The sequence below is a fragment of the Miniopterus natalensis genome, chromosome 11 (assembly GCF_054644295.1).
Source record: "Miniopterus natalensis isolate mMinNat1 chromosome 11, mMinNat1.hap1, whole genome shotgun sequence".
Classification (NCBI taxonomy): Eukaryota; Metazoa; Chordata; class Mammalia; order Chiroptera; family Miniopteridae; genus Miniopterus; species Miniopterus natalensis.
This window is the reverse complement of record NC_142091.1, coordinates 58585447-58601513: the sequence shown is the minus strand read 5'-3', so window position 1 is coordinate 58601513 and position 16067 is coordinate 58585447. Positions and strand designations below refer to the sequence as shown.

General features: G+C 39.7%; 1 protein-coding gene across 1 annotated transcript in view; it reads left to right on the top strand.

The window, feature by feature from the left end:
* The window catches only part of DCDC1 (doublecortin domain containing 1), a 151418-nt gene that overhangs the window by 106085 nt on the left and 29266 nt on the right, over window positions 1–16067 (top strand). Inside the window, exon 9 of the mRNA XM_087822274.1 lies at window positions 14971–15072. Within this exon, the coding sequence (XP_087678400.1) occupies window positions 14971–15072 (102 nt within the window). The remainder of the gene's footprint in view (window positions 1–14970; window positions 15073–16067) is intronic.

The following is a 16067-nucleotide window of genomic DNA, read 5'->3' as shown; positions in this document are numbered from 1 at the left end:
GTGGTGATAGGAATTAGAGGTGAAAGGCCAAGTGGCTGATTGATGTTCAAACTACATTTCCAAGGGAAAGAATCTGTATTGGATAAGTGTGACACATGTTTGAGTTCACTTGGTAAAATCAATACTGAAGAATATGCTGGGCGAAAAGGTGAATTGGCTGTTTGTCAGAACTAGATGGCTAAATGTCCTGGACTGCTATTTCCCATTACATCTTCAGAAGAGAAAAGAAAAAGTCATGCCTGACTAAGGTGGGTTAGGTGCTGAAAGCTTAGGGAGTTTACATACTTCTATCACAATAGAGTATCCATGTTAAATCTGTCAAGTGAATATCGTGTTATGATTTCACATCCCATATTTTAAGAGACTATAGCTATTAAAATGTGAATTACTCAAAGTATGACCCCTTTCCATTTAAGGAACCATTCCTACATCTCAACCGACTCATTTCCTTTGATTAAATTTATCTTTGAATACGATGACATTCGAAGTAATTATATTTTGATCAGCCTTTATCTCTACAATTCTTTCTTAACGTTCAATTTTATTCTGAAAATGACAGCATAAACATTATATTTTTGGGTCTAAAACTTGTTTCTTTTAATGGCATTCCTGTGTTTGTATTTTGAGTAAGAATACTGCCGCAGGAGAGTGGACCTTGCAGGAAATGTAATTCCATGACGAACATGGCAAATTACTTCTCAAAGTCTGTGTTAGTCAGCTGAAGGTTTAGGAGGAGATGCTCAAGGCATCAAGGTCAAGGGTTCCTATAGTCCAGTAGCATTGTTCTTTTCCAGGTTTTTGACTTAGTTACAAATCCACTCTGCCATTTTGCGAAGGACTCGCTATTGATTAAGAGAGAAACTAGGCGAGGGAGTGTGGTGCCTTAATGCCATTCATCCCCACTCATCTGTATCAGGAAATATCATGTGACCTTGAAGAAATAGAAGGGTTTTTTTCCTCACAAATTTGTTGTATATTTCTGGGTAATTTCTATCACATTTAGCACATGGGCTTGAAATATTTAGCACATCTAAATATTTTTTCTTAAAATATAGTTGACATACAATATTATGTAAGTTTCAGGGGACACATAGTGCTTCTGCATTTCTACACCTTATGATGTGATCATCATAGTGTCTAGAAGCCATTTGTCGCCATACAAAGTTATTACAATATTATTGACTATGTTCCCTATGCTGTACACTACATCCATGTCACTTATTTATTTTATAACTGGAAGTTTGAGCCTCTTATCCCCCTTCACCTTTTTTCAACCATCCTCCTCACCCCCATCTCAGGCCACCATCAGTCTGTTCTCTGTATTTATGAGTCTGTTTCTGAACTGTATTTAGCTCTGTTTTTAGTTCTATTTTTAAATTTTGCGGAACCACTATACTGTTTTTCATAGTGACTGCACCATTTACACTCCCACCAACAGTGGATAGCAAACATTTAACTTTAGAATCTGAGTTGTTCCCCTGATACATTACCCTTTTAATGTGCTTCAAAATCATCTCCATTCCAGCAAACAAAAGAGGAAATTTCTACATGCAAAGAAGCCATCTGATATTTGTTGTGCTCACTGTGCTGTACAATACAGTAGCCACTGGCCACATGTAGTTATTTAAGTTTAAATTCATAAAAATTAATTAAAGTTAAAAAAAATCCAGTGCCTCCAGTGGTATGCCCATGACTTTTCTGGTTGTAGCACCGAAAGTCCGACATCGAGGAAACCTCTCAGTTCCAGACAAACTGGGATGCTGGTCACCCTAGTGTGGCCTGGTTCTCTCTTCCTCCGCCAAGGCTTTCTCCTTGATGACTCTTTCCCGGGTAAGCATGTAGCCTCATTTGCTTCTCCCTCCTTTCTTTCTAGTTTTCCCCTTTTAAACATCTAATTTCTCTTAGAGATCAAATTCCTCCTCTTCCCATATCCCAAGAAACCTGGACATCAGCCCCATCCTCAGACCTTAGTGGGGTGGCATATTAGAATCATCTGGAGATGTTTTAAAAACATGAACACCTCTACCCATCTCCAGTGGTTTTTATTTAATTGACGTGTTATGCTGAAGCTGGCTTCTACTGATTTGAGAGTGCTGATTATGGAATTTCAGGAATTTTGTGAGCCAGTTGTTCAATACAGTAAAACTAAATTATATAAACTTGCAATTAAATATTTAACACAAACATAAGAAATACTTTTCACTTCCTAATCATTTTATTACATTTTACTATTATTTAAGCTCCTTGACATTATTTATCCTATCGTATCTGTTCAGTGGAAACACTATATATTAGTGTGCTATGTTCAGTGATGGCTTGTTGTAACTTGAAATTGGCCATAGTCAGAAATTGGCATGCATGGACTTGAGTTACTGTTTTGTTGAACTTCTAGGCCAGGTAGTTGGCACACTGGAGATGAACCAAATCTATATGTTTTTGTAAAGAAAGTTCTACTGTAACACAGCCATACCTGTTTGTTGACGTATTGCCTATGGCTGCTTTCACATAATAGCAGAGCTGAATAGTTGAGGCACAGACCACATGACTTGGAAAGCCTAAAATGTTTACTACTTGGCCCTTTACAGAAAAGTTTGCCAACCCCCTGGTCTCACTAAAGTGATGGAAAAAATATTTACAATTCAGATTAAATAGAAGGGTGTCCAATTTCTGTAGCTGTTGCATTTTGAAGAGCCCAAAAAGTTGTAGTGTTCTTTCAGTATATAAAAACTATGATCTGATTTAGGAAAAAAAAAAAAAAAATTGCGCGTCATTGAGTAACAAGAGCAGTCCTACATATATGGCTTCCTTGTGTCACTTTTGCCTTATTAACATGAATGAAAATAACAGTCACATTCAGGTTAGAACTGCATTGCAGAGGGAGGGTTGAGAACCCCAACAGGCTTATTAAAGCAACTTTTAGAAACATAACCAATAGCCTCTCACAAAAAAGTTCCCATTCCCGATTGCTAATCAGCCATAACTTTTCTCTATATTGTTACATCAGTAATGTGGGAAAGGCTAGCAGTAAAATCATTCATCCCAAGATTGTGGAAAGGGAGCAGTATCTATGAGATGAACAATTTTGTATAGTTTATTTAGTATTTTTTATGTTTTCTTTTCAACATATATTTTCAGAATGAAAAGTAGAGAGCAAAGAAACAGAAAGACGTCTGTGGCTGGAATGACCAGACTTGAGCAGCAATAATGAATGAAGTCATCCAGGTCTAATGTGCTTAGACCCACAGCCAGTCTAAATCCTTTCTGATGATCATGTAACTGCCTAGACCACACTGTGTAGGCTGACATCTGGGGGCTGATTTAAAATTGTTGCTAACTTCAAACATTTGAGGCAATAGACTCTGAAGGTAAAGTAGGCAGGAACTATATCCAAGAACATAATAGTAGTGCAAAGGAATGGATTTGTGAGGTAACTTCATCTGTGTTTAAATTTTAATTTCTTTAAATTTTCTAAACATAGTTCTGTTGAGTATTAAAAATTTTCACAACAGTCAATAATATGTTTTGTTTAAAGAAAAAAAGAGGAAGCTTTCTGTTATGACTAATTTTTTACTTTAGAAAATGGTCAAATAAAAGAAGCCTTAACGACTTGTCTGTACTCCTAGTGATTCAACATCACTCCCTAGTGGTGGCCACCTTAAATTGTAGTAATAGCCCCAGGGATATAAAGAGGTCCTTTGGCATTTTCAGAGATCCATTTCAAAGATTCCTGCAAACAGTATTACTTTCATTTCAGAGCCCCACTTTTCTTTTCTGCTTGTCAGAGCTGGGCCAGGCCTAGGGTAAAGGGAACTTGAATTTTATCTCTGCCCTCTCAAAGCTTTTCCTTTTCCCATCAGCTCTAATAATATTAACCGTACATTTACATGAAAACTCACTGATTACCTGCAACACAAACTTCTCCAACCAGCTCAAGTAAAAAGAGGATTTGTTGAAAACATATAAAGGAATTTTATGAAAATGAAAACTAGGAAGTTGACCAGAGTCCCACATGAAAGTCATTACTTTTCCATATTAATTTCTCTTAAAACCCCATAATCTCTCCTCTCTGCATCTTTCTGAGCCTTTCAGTTTGTTTTCTTTCTGCCTGTGGCTTTCTCTGTTTCCTCCTTTTTATGTGCATGGAGGAAAATTATGGGCCCTAACCCTAACCTTTCAGTTTAAATGGTAATTATCATCTGACTAGAGTCTTTGTGTCTCCTAGTTCAAATCTTTCAAGGAGAGAATCTGTTTGGGTCAGTCCACCCATGACTAGGTCCCTAACACTAATTCAACTCCTGTAGCCACTGAGTGGGAAAGGTCAGAGTCATGGGCTACAAAAGGCACAACGGGCTTTCTGGATTAGACTAAAAAGGGAAGTTGGTCATGGAAGGCCAAAGTGACTGACATGTTTCTCATATCAGATTAAATGAAATATTGTAAATAAATTATTGTGTATAATTTGTGGTAATGCATTCCCTCCTTTTCTCCAACTCCCACATTGTTGGGAGTGAGTATATGTTTGGACTAATGGGGAAAAAATCCACACTGAGATCTGTGGTTTTCTAAACCAGTTCTCAGATCTGAAATAGCCAGACCGTAGAGACAAAACTGGATTAGCAAAGTATACCCTAAATATTAAGAATTGCAAATATCTTACAATTGAGGAGATTTTCGGTGCTCCCTAGGTGGGTAGAACTTGCTAATTCCAACTGAAGAGATTTGAGCAAAGGCCATAGTGTTAATCACCCTTTGTTAATTCCTGAATCAGTTCATATCCATTCCCTGGGCAAAGTCTAAATTTTTGTAGGGTGTGAATGAGCTGTGCTTCCTTGGAACACCATCTCTATCCCAGTTAGCTCCACTGTGGGCAAGGCCATGTCTTTTCTGGTTGTGAGCAACTTTATCTCACCTTATAGCATGTGCTATGCGAAGTGTTGGGTTATTTATCAATAAACAAATATATTTCCCATTTGTAACTGTAAGGGATGGCTTAACAAAGCTTATTTTCCTCCTTCCCTTTTGATTTTGATCTGTGATCTGATAAAAATGAATTGTGACGATCATCTAATTTTTTCTATTTGATGATTTATATCACTCGATTGAATACATATGTGTAAGCCCATGGCTCAGCTTCAAGAACCAAAATAATCGACTGTAGCCACCATCATCTTCTAGAGCAGTGGTTCTCCGCTAGGGGTTGGATGCAGGGGGTGATTCAAATATCCTTGGGTGCCTTTCAAGTTGTCTATAGTTGCCTCCACTTCTTGTCTGACCTGCTCATTCTCATCAGATACTTCATTGCTAATTTAAAAATAGCAGCTTTTAGTTAGGTCTTAATATGAGAAGATCATCTCTTAGAAGGGCACACTCTTTCTGTGTTCCGCATTGCCTCAGTCCCATTTTTTAATCACATGGCATAATACGGTACCCAAGTTTACATGGACATGTAAGATAAAGGAGTGAGAACAGCCTAAGTTTGGATGTCCATCCCATACTTTGAACAATAAAGATATAAAGAGAGAGAGAGGGGGGGGGAATTCACCTAAAAAGAAAAACTTTAAAACACAACATGATAAGAATAGAGGAATTTTAGGAAAAATTATATTACCCATAATCACATTATTTGTTATATGACCATTCTCACCCTTGCATATCATTTCCATAGGCACTTATATGCCTTGTGTAGTCACAACCACACTGTGTACTTTTTTTTGTTTTCTGGTACATTCTCTTGCTATCCTATCATAGCATCTGTAAAGTTGATGAGATTCCTTATTGTTTTTACCTTTTGTGGTCACACTCTACATATACTATACTTTATGAAGCCCTTCAGGTAACAACTCTTTGGAGCAACTGCTTACTACTCCAAACCTTCTCTTACCCCATATTTTCTGTCACTGCCACCACCCCCAGCCACCATGAGAACATCTGCTGTAGCCATGGCTCAGTGACTCCTGCCTTCCCAGTCCTGTTCTTTCCCTGCAACTCCTCCTCCTCTTCATCCCCATGGAGATGCTGTCAGAAATGTTAGCGTTTCCCCGGGAGAGCAGGAAAGAAAGGATTGATAGGAAAGGGTATTAGCAAATCTGTAGGGGACAGTGGGTGGAAAAACTAGAAGGAAGGTGGGTGATCTGACACAGAATTGATGAGCAAGAGTGTGGGATGTGTGAGGAGGAGGGAGAAAGCACAGGGGAATGAGTGGAAGATGGGGACAGGGCTGTCCTTTCAACTGGAATTAGTGCTTTTCACACACAATTGGTCAGTGATGCTCTGTGGGTTGGCTTCCATTTGCTGCCAGTAGAGGCAGCTCCAGTTTCTGTGGCCTAAGCACTTATAAAATTTCAGGGGAGAAGAGTCTCTTTAAAATCAGGCCTAAACGTGGATATTTATTTGGATCAAGAAAGTAAATCACAGCAAATTAATGAAGGCTTGGATATTCAGATCTTTTCTTTCAAGATTTTTTAAGGAAGCTTATCAGAAATACTCACCGACAAATACTCCCTAGTTGCTATCTGGCTCCCCTTCCCCGTCTGTGATACTCTCCAGCTCTCAGCAACTTCCGGCCCCCTAGCAACTGGAGCAAAGAAGGGTCCCAAAGCTTGATCTTTGTTAACTTCACACGATCCACTCTGGCTGTGAGCAAGGGAAATATGGTGGAATTTAGTAACCTGGATAAAAACAAGATTCAGAGGGCATGACTTGGAGGTTTTATTAGCTTTTCTAGTTTTATACTGTTCTCTTACTGCACAAAAAGAGGTAATTCACAGATTTATTTTTTATACAATGTCCTTGTCTGTGGTGTAGTTCACCCTCTGAGATATTATGTGTCTATCAATATTTTTTCTTCCAATGACAGAAAAAAAGATTTTAAGTCAATAGTCTAGTAAATCCACACATTATCAAATACACATTGTCACCAGGTATTGTGATAGGCACTGTGGGAAGATGCCCAGAAGCCTGGGACATCATGTTGGCCTAAGCCCATGATATTTTTATAGAATTAGAACAATATGGTACCTTTTGAAGACAGTAAAACTAATGTATAGGTCTTCTCAGCTTTTTATACAATTTCATCATTTTTAGTTTATATTGAGAAAATGGGGTAATTTGGTTGCTGACAGGAAAAATGCTAATTTTTATCCATAATATTCTCCTGGCCTTTTCTATGCTTTGGACACTTGAATTAGCTCTATCAGCAACACAGGAGCACCATGAAACATTTAAGATCTGCATTCTATTTTGTGGTCATTTTTAAAAAGTTTAAACTTCTCTAACCATATGCATGAATAGCAAGTTTATTTAAACACTTAGGAATCCACAGAGCAATTAAGTGCATGCAAGGACATAACTGAGGTCAGCTATCCATAAAACTGTGGCGAGATTTTCTATATGCCCTTGTCACTGTTCTGCATACATACTATGTCCTTGTTTCTATTGTCCATTCCCTGATCCTTGTCTTTTTGTTTAACTACTTTTCCCATACATCTATTTACAGCCACTGAACTGCTGTTATTTTACCTACGTTATTTGAGTGGACAGTGGGAAAACAAATTTAGGATATGTTCAAAGTACAAAGAGTGATGCATGCCAACTTTTCATTCATTTTCAAAGGAATTGTGGCTAGAGTAGAAAAATTGGGATATTGTTGTGACTTTAAGAACATTCACTAAATGATGGACAATATGTGAAGGAGATAATTACTTTCATATGTAGATTTTTCCATAGTAGGCAAATGTTGGGCTGTTCATTTTAAAGGCAAAGAAACGTGAAATGCCTTCTAACACTTCGTAGGATAGCTATTAGCAGCAGGCACGGAAACCTCTCACCTGCCCTTCTTTCCAGAGCTCTCTTCCATCTTGCCTTCCTTTTTCTTTTTTCCCCCTCTGTGGACTCTGGGGGGAAATGCCAGTGTATTCGCGCAGCCTATTTCCTGACAGGCATCAGCAGCCGGGTGTGCAGGGAGATACAATCTTCCTTTCCTAGACCCTCTGAAGGGAAAACTGCGTCTGTATCAAAATCAGGGACGGGCAATTGGTCGGGGCATCCGCTCCCATGCAGAGCTGGTTGTAATGAAACAGGCTTTCCCCGTGCAGCCCTGACAGTCTAGAGGTGCCCAGAGAATTGCCAGGTGGGCAGTCAGCGGGGAAGGTCCACGGGCCAGAGCTGGATTACCGTCCCAGCAGTTGCCCAGACTAAACACAACCACTGAACCTTGCTGCTGCAGGCACATACTCTCTCTCTCGGGGAGATTGTCCTGCTCCATAGCAGTTAATTTGTTTTTACCTCTCAATTAGCTTTTTCACAGAGTGTTTGAGATGCTCAAGTCGCTGAGACTCTTCCTGCATATGCTCCCATCCCTGGGATCACACACTGACATCTATGTTAGCCCTAGTCACTGTGACTATTAGCGAGCATTGGTTCATCCGAACATAGAAATGAATGCAGATTTTCTAGTCAGTGCAAATGAAGGGATGCTTTTACACCTACTTAAGAGTCTAACTACAGTTTTGATGATGTTTTATGATAAAAATAGATTATTACTTAAAATAAAAATGTCTTGTCATAGACAGTAAGCTTCTGTATAGGTTTTGGTTACCCAGAGTACTCATTCATGTTAGGGGGGAAACTATGCTTACAGGTATATTTGATATATTTTAACAAGAAACTAAATAGCATTTAAAACACATACTCTACTTAACTATGACCTCCAAGTAAATCTCTAACTGGAATTTCAAGTATTGGTAAATTGGTGGGAGAGATATTTGGGGTCAGTCTTCTGGCCCACCCCAAAAATCCTACTTCATGGAGAAAATATAGAAAATGAGGATATTCTAAAAACTATCTTGAAAGTCTATAAAAATGAAAAGATAGCAACACATTTATTTGATTTAATGTGTATATAATGTTAATTCAGGTAGAGTTGATTTTCTATCTCCAAAGTTAACTTGGAATTCTGATTAGGTAAAGATTTTTTAAATTAGCCATAAATATGACTAATTAGCTTCTTACATAAAAATATTTATTTTAACTTTCATGTTCTTTGACTTAGGTAAAAACCTTATTGAAATAGGATAGAATGGTGAGTACCGGGGGCTAGTGGGTAGAGGAAATGGAGATGTTGGTTAGAGGGTACAAGCTTCCAGTTAGATGATGAGTAGGTCCTGGGATCTGATGCAAAGCACCGTGATAGTGTGTTATGTACTTGGAAGTTGATAAAAGAGAACTTTTTTCTTCTTTAAAAAATATGTTTTTGTTGATTTTTAGAGAGAGAGAGAAAGGGAGATGGAGAAACATCGATGTGAGAGAAACATTGATTGGTTGTGTCCCATGTGCACCCCCACTGCAGACTGAACCCGAGACCTAGCTCTGTCCCTGACCAGGAATCAAACCAGTGACCTTTTGGTGCATGGGACGATGCCCAACCAACTGAGCCACACTGGCCAGGGCGAAAGAGTAGATCTTAAATGTTCTTAAATGGTAATTAGGTGACATGATGGAGGTGTGAGCTAACACTAGTAATCCTTTTGCAATATATATGAATATAAAAATAACATGTTGTATACCTTAAACTTACACAACGTAATATGTCAATTGTATCTCAGTAAAGCTGGAAAAAAATCATAAGACTTGATTTTTAAAGATCTCCCTGCAGAATATATTTACCCAGAGCAAGTCACTTAACCTTCCTGGGACTCATCTGCAAAGCCTGGTTGCCTTGAGTATTAAGGGAGTGGATGTGCGTGACAGAGCACCCTCCACTCTGGACTACCGTGCGTGCATGTAGTGGATGCCATGCCACACTGTCGGGATTCCCTCTTCAGAACTGAGATACCCACCCTCCAGTTGCCACAGCTACATCCTTCTTAGACGATTGCACTCAGTGTGAAGGAGCTGCTTCTCCCACGATTAGGCCCTTATTCTGGCCGCAACCTGCGTCCAGCGTTCGGTTGGTTTGCTGTGCAAGGCTCCGTGGCTTCAATTCTGGAGAACTCTGAAGGGCCCTCCCTGCTCTAGAGCTCCCGCCAGAGCCTCTGCCCCAACTGCATAACAGTTCACCTCCCCGGCCCAGTCCTGCTTCCCTCGCTTCCTCACCGCTGTTGCTCCCAAGAACGCTCCCCAGCAAACTTCTGGCAAGTAAATCCTTGCCCCAGAGCCTGTTTCCTGGGGACCCTAATCTAAGACTAAGTGTAAATTAATCTTATTTCGGCATATTTAACTGCAGCTGGAATATGCCAAATAGTTTTGCATGGCAATTTTATATTCCTTTTGTTCATCAGACCTCTAGTAGTAAATCCTGTTACTGTTCAGCCTCCCAACTTTTGACAACACACTGCACTGTCATTTTCCTATTACTGCCTCTTGACAGCATTGCATCCTGCAGCATTCGGAAGCTTAGGTGTTTGGCCTTCCACTCACGCACAGAGAGCTTCCAGGGTGGTCTGCTCAGCAGTTATGGAGGGTTTGGGACCCTGCTGTTCCCCAAATGCTAGCTCTTAACCAGACTTATAACATTAAAGGCTGGGTAACGGCACTGAACTAGGCCAAATACAAGTCCTGAAATGGGTGTCATAAGTGATGCAGGCAGACTCGTCGAAGAGACGCATTAGCTCAAAACTCCTCACTTAGCTCATCTTTCCCCATATGAGTTAAGTTTTGGTCACTGTCTCTATGAAAGAAATTCTTTTAGTACTTCATTGACATTTTTATGCCGTCACAAATGCTGTGTATGAAAAGTTATTTAGTTTGTTTATTTACACCGATAGATGCATACATCCTGTTTCAGAAATATTAGACTAGCTACAAATTTGATTTCCTGATCCTGCTAATAAATAAGTTAAGCAAGTAAGATCACTCTGGAATGGACCATTTCTCACCATACCCATTGTTATACATAATATATAAATATAATTCTTTGGTTTGAGTCACTATCACCCACCTTTTGTATTACCTTTACTCCTTGTAGTCAACTCTCCGCCCAGCAGCCACAATGATCCTTTAAAAAATGTAAGTTAGATCCTGTTACTGCTCCGTTCCAAACCCTCCAAAGGCTCCCCATCTTGCTGCCAACCCCTTACGCCTCTGAGCTCATGTTATTCGCTGTCTCCAGCCCCCTGCTTCTGTCACACTAGTCTCCTTGAGATTCCTGGAACAGACTGGGGCACAGCCGTGTCTTGTTTCTTTGCTTTAGCAGCTCCTTCTGTCTGCATTGCTCTTCCACCAGCTGTCTGCTTAGCTTACTTTCTTACCGTTAAGTCTTCACTCAGATCTTTCCTCTCTTGAAGGCCTGTACTGATCACTTGCTTCATATGGTGGCTACCAGGCCCATCCCCTCCGTGACCCCAGACCCTATATACGCTGCCCTGCTGCATTTTTCTTCTTTACATAGCACTTACCACCTTCCAACCCCCTCAAAAGTGCATTTATCGCGAAGCTAATGAAACTTAAGCTTCAGGGCCCCTTCCTTGCATAGGTCCCCTCTACCACCCTGGGAGAGGTCCTAGCAATGTGTACACATGGCTGAATGTTTCAGTAAAATTTGCAGACGTAACATTTTCATTATAATTGGTTGAGACCATTGGCTGTTTCCATTCCAACTTCCCCTCTGTCAAGCTTTCCTTTGCACCAAGTGGCGTTGAAGTGGCTACAGGCATTTTCGAAGTCCGGCAAAGGGGAAATGGAACTGGGGATACATTTAGTTTGGGCGTAGGTGAATGTCATTAGCTGTCTGCAATCACTTCCCTGTGTAGCTCGGTCAGTGCTAGCCATCCTGGCATGGGGAGAGCTTCCAGGTAGATGGCTACTACCTGCCTGCTGGAGTGTTGCTTTCTGGCTGTTGGCGAGAGTGCCTGACACCAAAAGTATAGTGTTGGAGGAAAAACAGGGTATGAAGTTAACAAAGCCAGCTAACTTATAGGAAATTCTTCTACATTTTATAGCTCATACTTTAAAGAAACCTGATTAAGTTTTCCGCAAACTTGACATCAGTCCTAAATTTTTTTAATAAAATGACCAATTAAGTTATGAAGTTGAGAGAAGTTTTTCTAATCAGTAATAAAAATTTGGTTGATTAACCATTCAAGAGGGAAGATGGCATTATCTTTTGATTCTCTCCTTACAGAAAGTATTATAACGTTACCCCATAAATAGGTGATCAGAGACAAGTCAGCCAAAATATGTTCGTTGGATAGCTAATTAATGAAAATATTTTGGAACTTTTTCTGAATGTTGTGATGTTTTTTATTATGTGTGAGCTTTGAAATATGCGTAAATTGTTGTGGTATCTTTACTCATTTTAAATGAATATTTTTATCTAGTTTTTCATTTGTAATTTTGCATTCTTTTTATTGAGGAAGGTCCCCCAAATTGAATAAACTTTAGGCCTCACAAGACCTGGACGTGCCCTGACCATGCTATAGGATTTACTTACTTGGTCCATGCCTCGAGAGTGGAAATTCACTGGTATATCTTAAGCACCTGTGCAGTGCTTGGCACTTGCTATGAACTCAGTAAATATTTGATGAATGAATGAATCACTTAACAACATTAAAATGAAACATTTATGTTAATCCAATTTAGTCTTGCTCAGGAAATGTTAGTATCGACATGAATGAATGTAAAAAGACTATAGTTCATGGCAGACACTCCTTAAAACTCTGTACTTTGCATAACTAAGAGAGTAAAAGTAAATTCCTAATTGTAGGTATTTTCTTCAGTAGTCCTTAGCTACCATCGTTTTCAAGAGGATCTGGATCATTAAAAAAAATACTTTAGGCTCTATTACCTTCCTCCTCGGACCCAAGACTAGCCTCAGCTGGCTTTTTGCATCATCCCACTCCAAGAGTGAGAATTTAATTTTAGAGCCATAGGGAGGTGAGGCCATGCAGAGAGCCTCTGGGAAGCCAAGATAGCAGTCGGGTTTTCTTAAGTCGAGGGTCAGCAGCCGGGAAATAAGTTGTAGAACTACTTTTTACTTCCCTATATCTAGTCAGTCATAGTAACTCTGTTTAGAGAGCTATCTTTTTCAGGCATTGGACACTAGAAATAAAAGTATTTCTCATGTAAAGGAAGAAAAAAAATAAATACAGTTCTTAGATTTTTTTTAGAAATGGGCATACTAATAATATAGACCTTAAAAATCAGAGCTGGGCTTTAAGAAAAGCATAATCTCATAGGATTTCAGGTAGGGGAATTTTTATTTTTGTAGAAAATACAGAAAAATAACACCTTTTATATGAATGAATAGTGGAGGGCAGCTTTCTTTCACTCAAACATCTAAACTTTGAAAACTTAAGCATTAAAACACCTCTTTTTTTTGTTTTTTGAGAACACTTTTCTAGACATAGACAGGAGGACTTATTAGCAGTAGTGGAGAAAGCAGTGAGCTAGTGAGGCTGTTAGGTGCTGACCAAGTCCCATTTGCTTTCACAGTTTGGCAGTTGGCGCTCACACTCTCACTTTCTAGAATATAATTTGCTGCACTCTGATTTCCCGGCTAGCAAGTCTTGACAAAGGAACATCAACAAGTTCCTCCACCTGAGCTTTTGTCAGCACTAACCTTGCAGAATGCACGCGGCTAGAATTGTGACTGTCATTGCTAACTGGCCCTGCTGTCGAAGAGCTCTGTTCCAGATTCCGGCCCTGCTGGGACACTCAGATTTTCCTCCTACTCCCCTTCCCTTAGGTTTGCTGGCCACAGTTGGGTTTACAAAGTTCCTTGCAAAAGTAGAGAGGTTTCTTGCTTGGGATTGCATGTTCACTCAGAAAAGAAATTTAAAACAATCCCTGGAAGCAAAAGATGCTAGAGGGTGCAGGATATCCCCAAACCAAGGCCGACAGCTCAACCTTCGCCACTGGACTATCAGCAGGATGAAAAGCTCCAAGGAGGGAAAACCCACAGTTCTTGACCGCAGTTATTCCTTTTTTTTCTTTTTAATTCCCTCCCCCTCCTTTTTTTTGGTCTATAGCCTGAGAAGTGCTGTGGAAACCCAGTATTTCCCAAACCAGGTTAGGACTAATTAAACGACTCTCGAACTATCTCGAAAGTAAACCAGACCGTTTCCTTCCTTTATAATAAGATTCTGTCCCAAATTTTCTTCTCTGGAAATAGTGCTAGAAAGAAATAAAATGGCTACCTTGATGGGATGGGTATATCAGAAAGGGAAGATAAGAATTTTTAGGGGAAAAAAACAAAATAAAAAGCAAGGATTGAATTTATTCATCAGGCCTCCCGTGGCCTGCTTCATTTCTCGCCAGGTGAGTGGCTCGCCTGCATGGATCCCCCATGTGGTCAGAGGTTGGTGTTCCCTCTAGAGCCCTCCTTTGAAACTGGTTTATTTGGATACTTTCGACCAGACTGTTTGCTAGCATTTTTTTTTTTTTTTTAAGGGCCGTTGCGTAATGCAGTGTTCTGAATTTTATTTCTGTCCTCAACAACTTGTTGCATATGTGCACTTAACGTGAATGGCTTTTATCGTACTGTTATGCAATAAATCTGTCAGGTTGAATTTCCTGTTAGTGAGTCAAAAGGGAAACTGAACACTGATCTCTTTTAAATATAAATCAGACATCCCTCACGTATTCTGTGGCTTTATGTTTTTCAAGAAGAATGAAATGAGCTGACCTTTCTCTGACATTTGAAACACTTAAGCATCCAGCATATCCGTGATCCCTCCTTTAGTGTCCACATTTCCTTCTATTGTGAGATTGTAGGGAGAGCTAGTTAGTTAAAAGACACTGAAACCAAGAGGAGAAACGAGGGACTGTTCCAGCCCTGTTGATTTTCATTGCCAGGTGCTTGCACATGCTCATGCAGGAGGCTCGTGCTTTGCACGGTTCCCAGTGTGTGCTTTCCGGTCAACACCCACAGTGTGAAGCCAGGACTGTTTGTGTCTATATATGTATGTATGAATATATGTACGTATGTGTGTGTGCATGAATTTATTTTTATTTTTGAATGCATTTATTTTTCAGATATTTGAAAATGGTAAAGACACTGGAGAGATCTCTATTTGTATCAGCCAAAAAGATCTGGGGTCTAATAGCCCAAACCAAGCTGGCAATATGATGGAAAAAGTGAGTTTACTGATTATTTATTTATGACTCTAAGTGTCTTCCAAGTTACTTGTCCTTAATTTAGGTAATTACATCTTTAAAGTTATTTAGAAAAGATCAATCGTTTGCTGATCTGTAAAGATCGATAGTGTTAAGCTAGGCTTCTGAATTCCTTAGGCTCTCAGTTTTAGAATAGTATTAATTCCACACCTCTGAACAGCGTCTTAACCTTCGTTATGCTTGTATTTGGAAATCTGTCTACACTGGACTCTGGAATTGCCCTCTTGTTTACACTTTGAAAAGAAGTGACATGATATTCAGTAGAGGGTATGTTCAGGGTCTAGGGTGTTACCAAGCCCTAGACTCTGAGCGACTAACATTGCAACTTTGGTTTTCTCCTGTGCTCACTGTGAGCAAGTCTGGATGGTTTTCTTAGACACTCTTACCTTTGCCTATTTTCCAGACAATTGGGATGTTTCTCAGGCAGAATCAACATGTTCAGGGTCTTTATTTTGAGTCTTTGTCTTGCATAAAAAGACATTGAATACCCCTGTTGTTTACAAATTGGGGTTATGCGCCCCAGCGCACACCAGTGTTTTAGTCTCTGCTGCTTGGCTTTTGTTTAGAAACTTGCTCCCTTTCTCCCCCATGTTTAGTTCTGCACCCCCAGACTTACCTCTCCCTGGTGGTATCTATTACCTGGCCTTTATAGTCAGTCACACAAGTTGCATAGAATTAGGAGATTCTTATCTGATCATTAATTGGGCCCAGAAGAAATGGGAAATGCTGCCTTGATTCATTAGAGAGAGAAGGATCCAGAGCCTTCGTTGATTTCTTGTTACCATCACATCCCTGACTATACGAAACACCATGATGCAAAAGTCTTCCTAGAATTATCTACTTGCCTCCCCTCATTTTTACATTAGGATACTTTACTCTTTCGTTCAGATTAAAATTGAAGATGGCATTTATGTTATTTTATACAGGAAGACGTTGCTCTGTAGGAATTTTTGTGT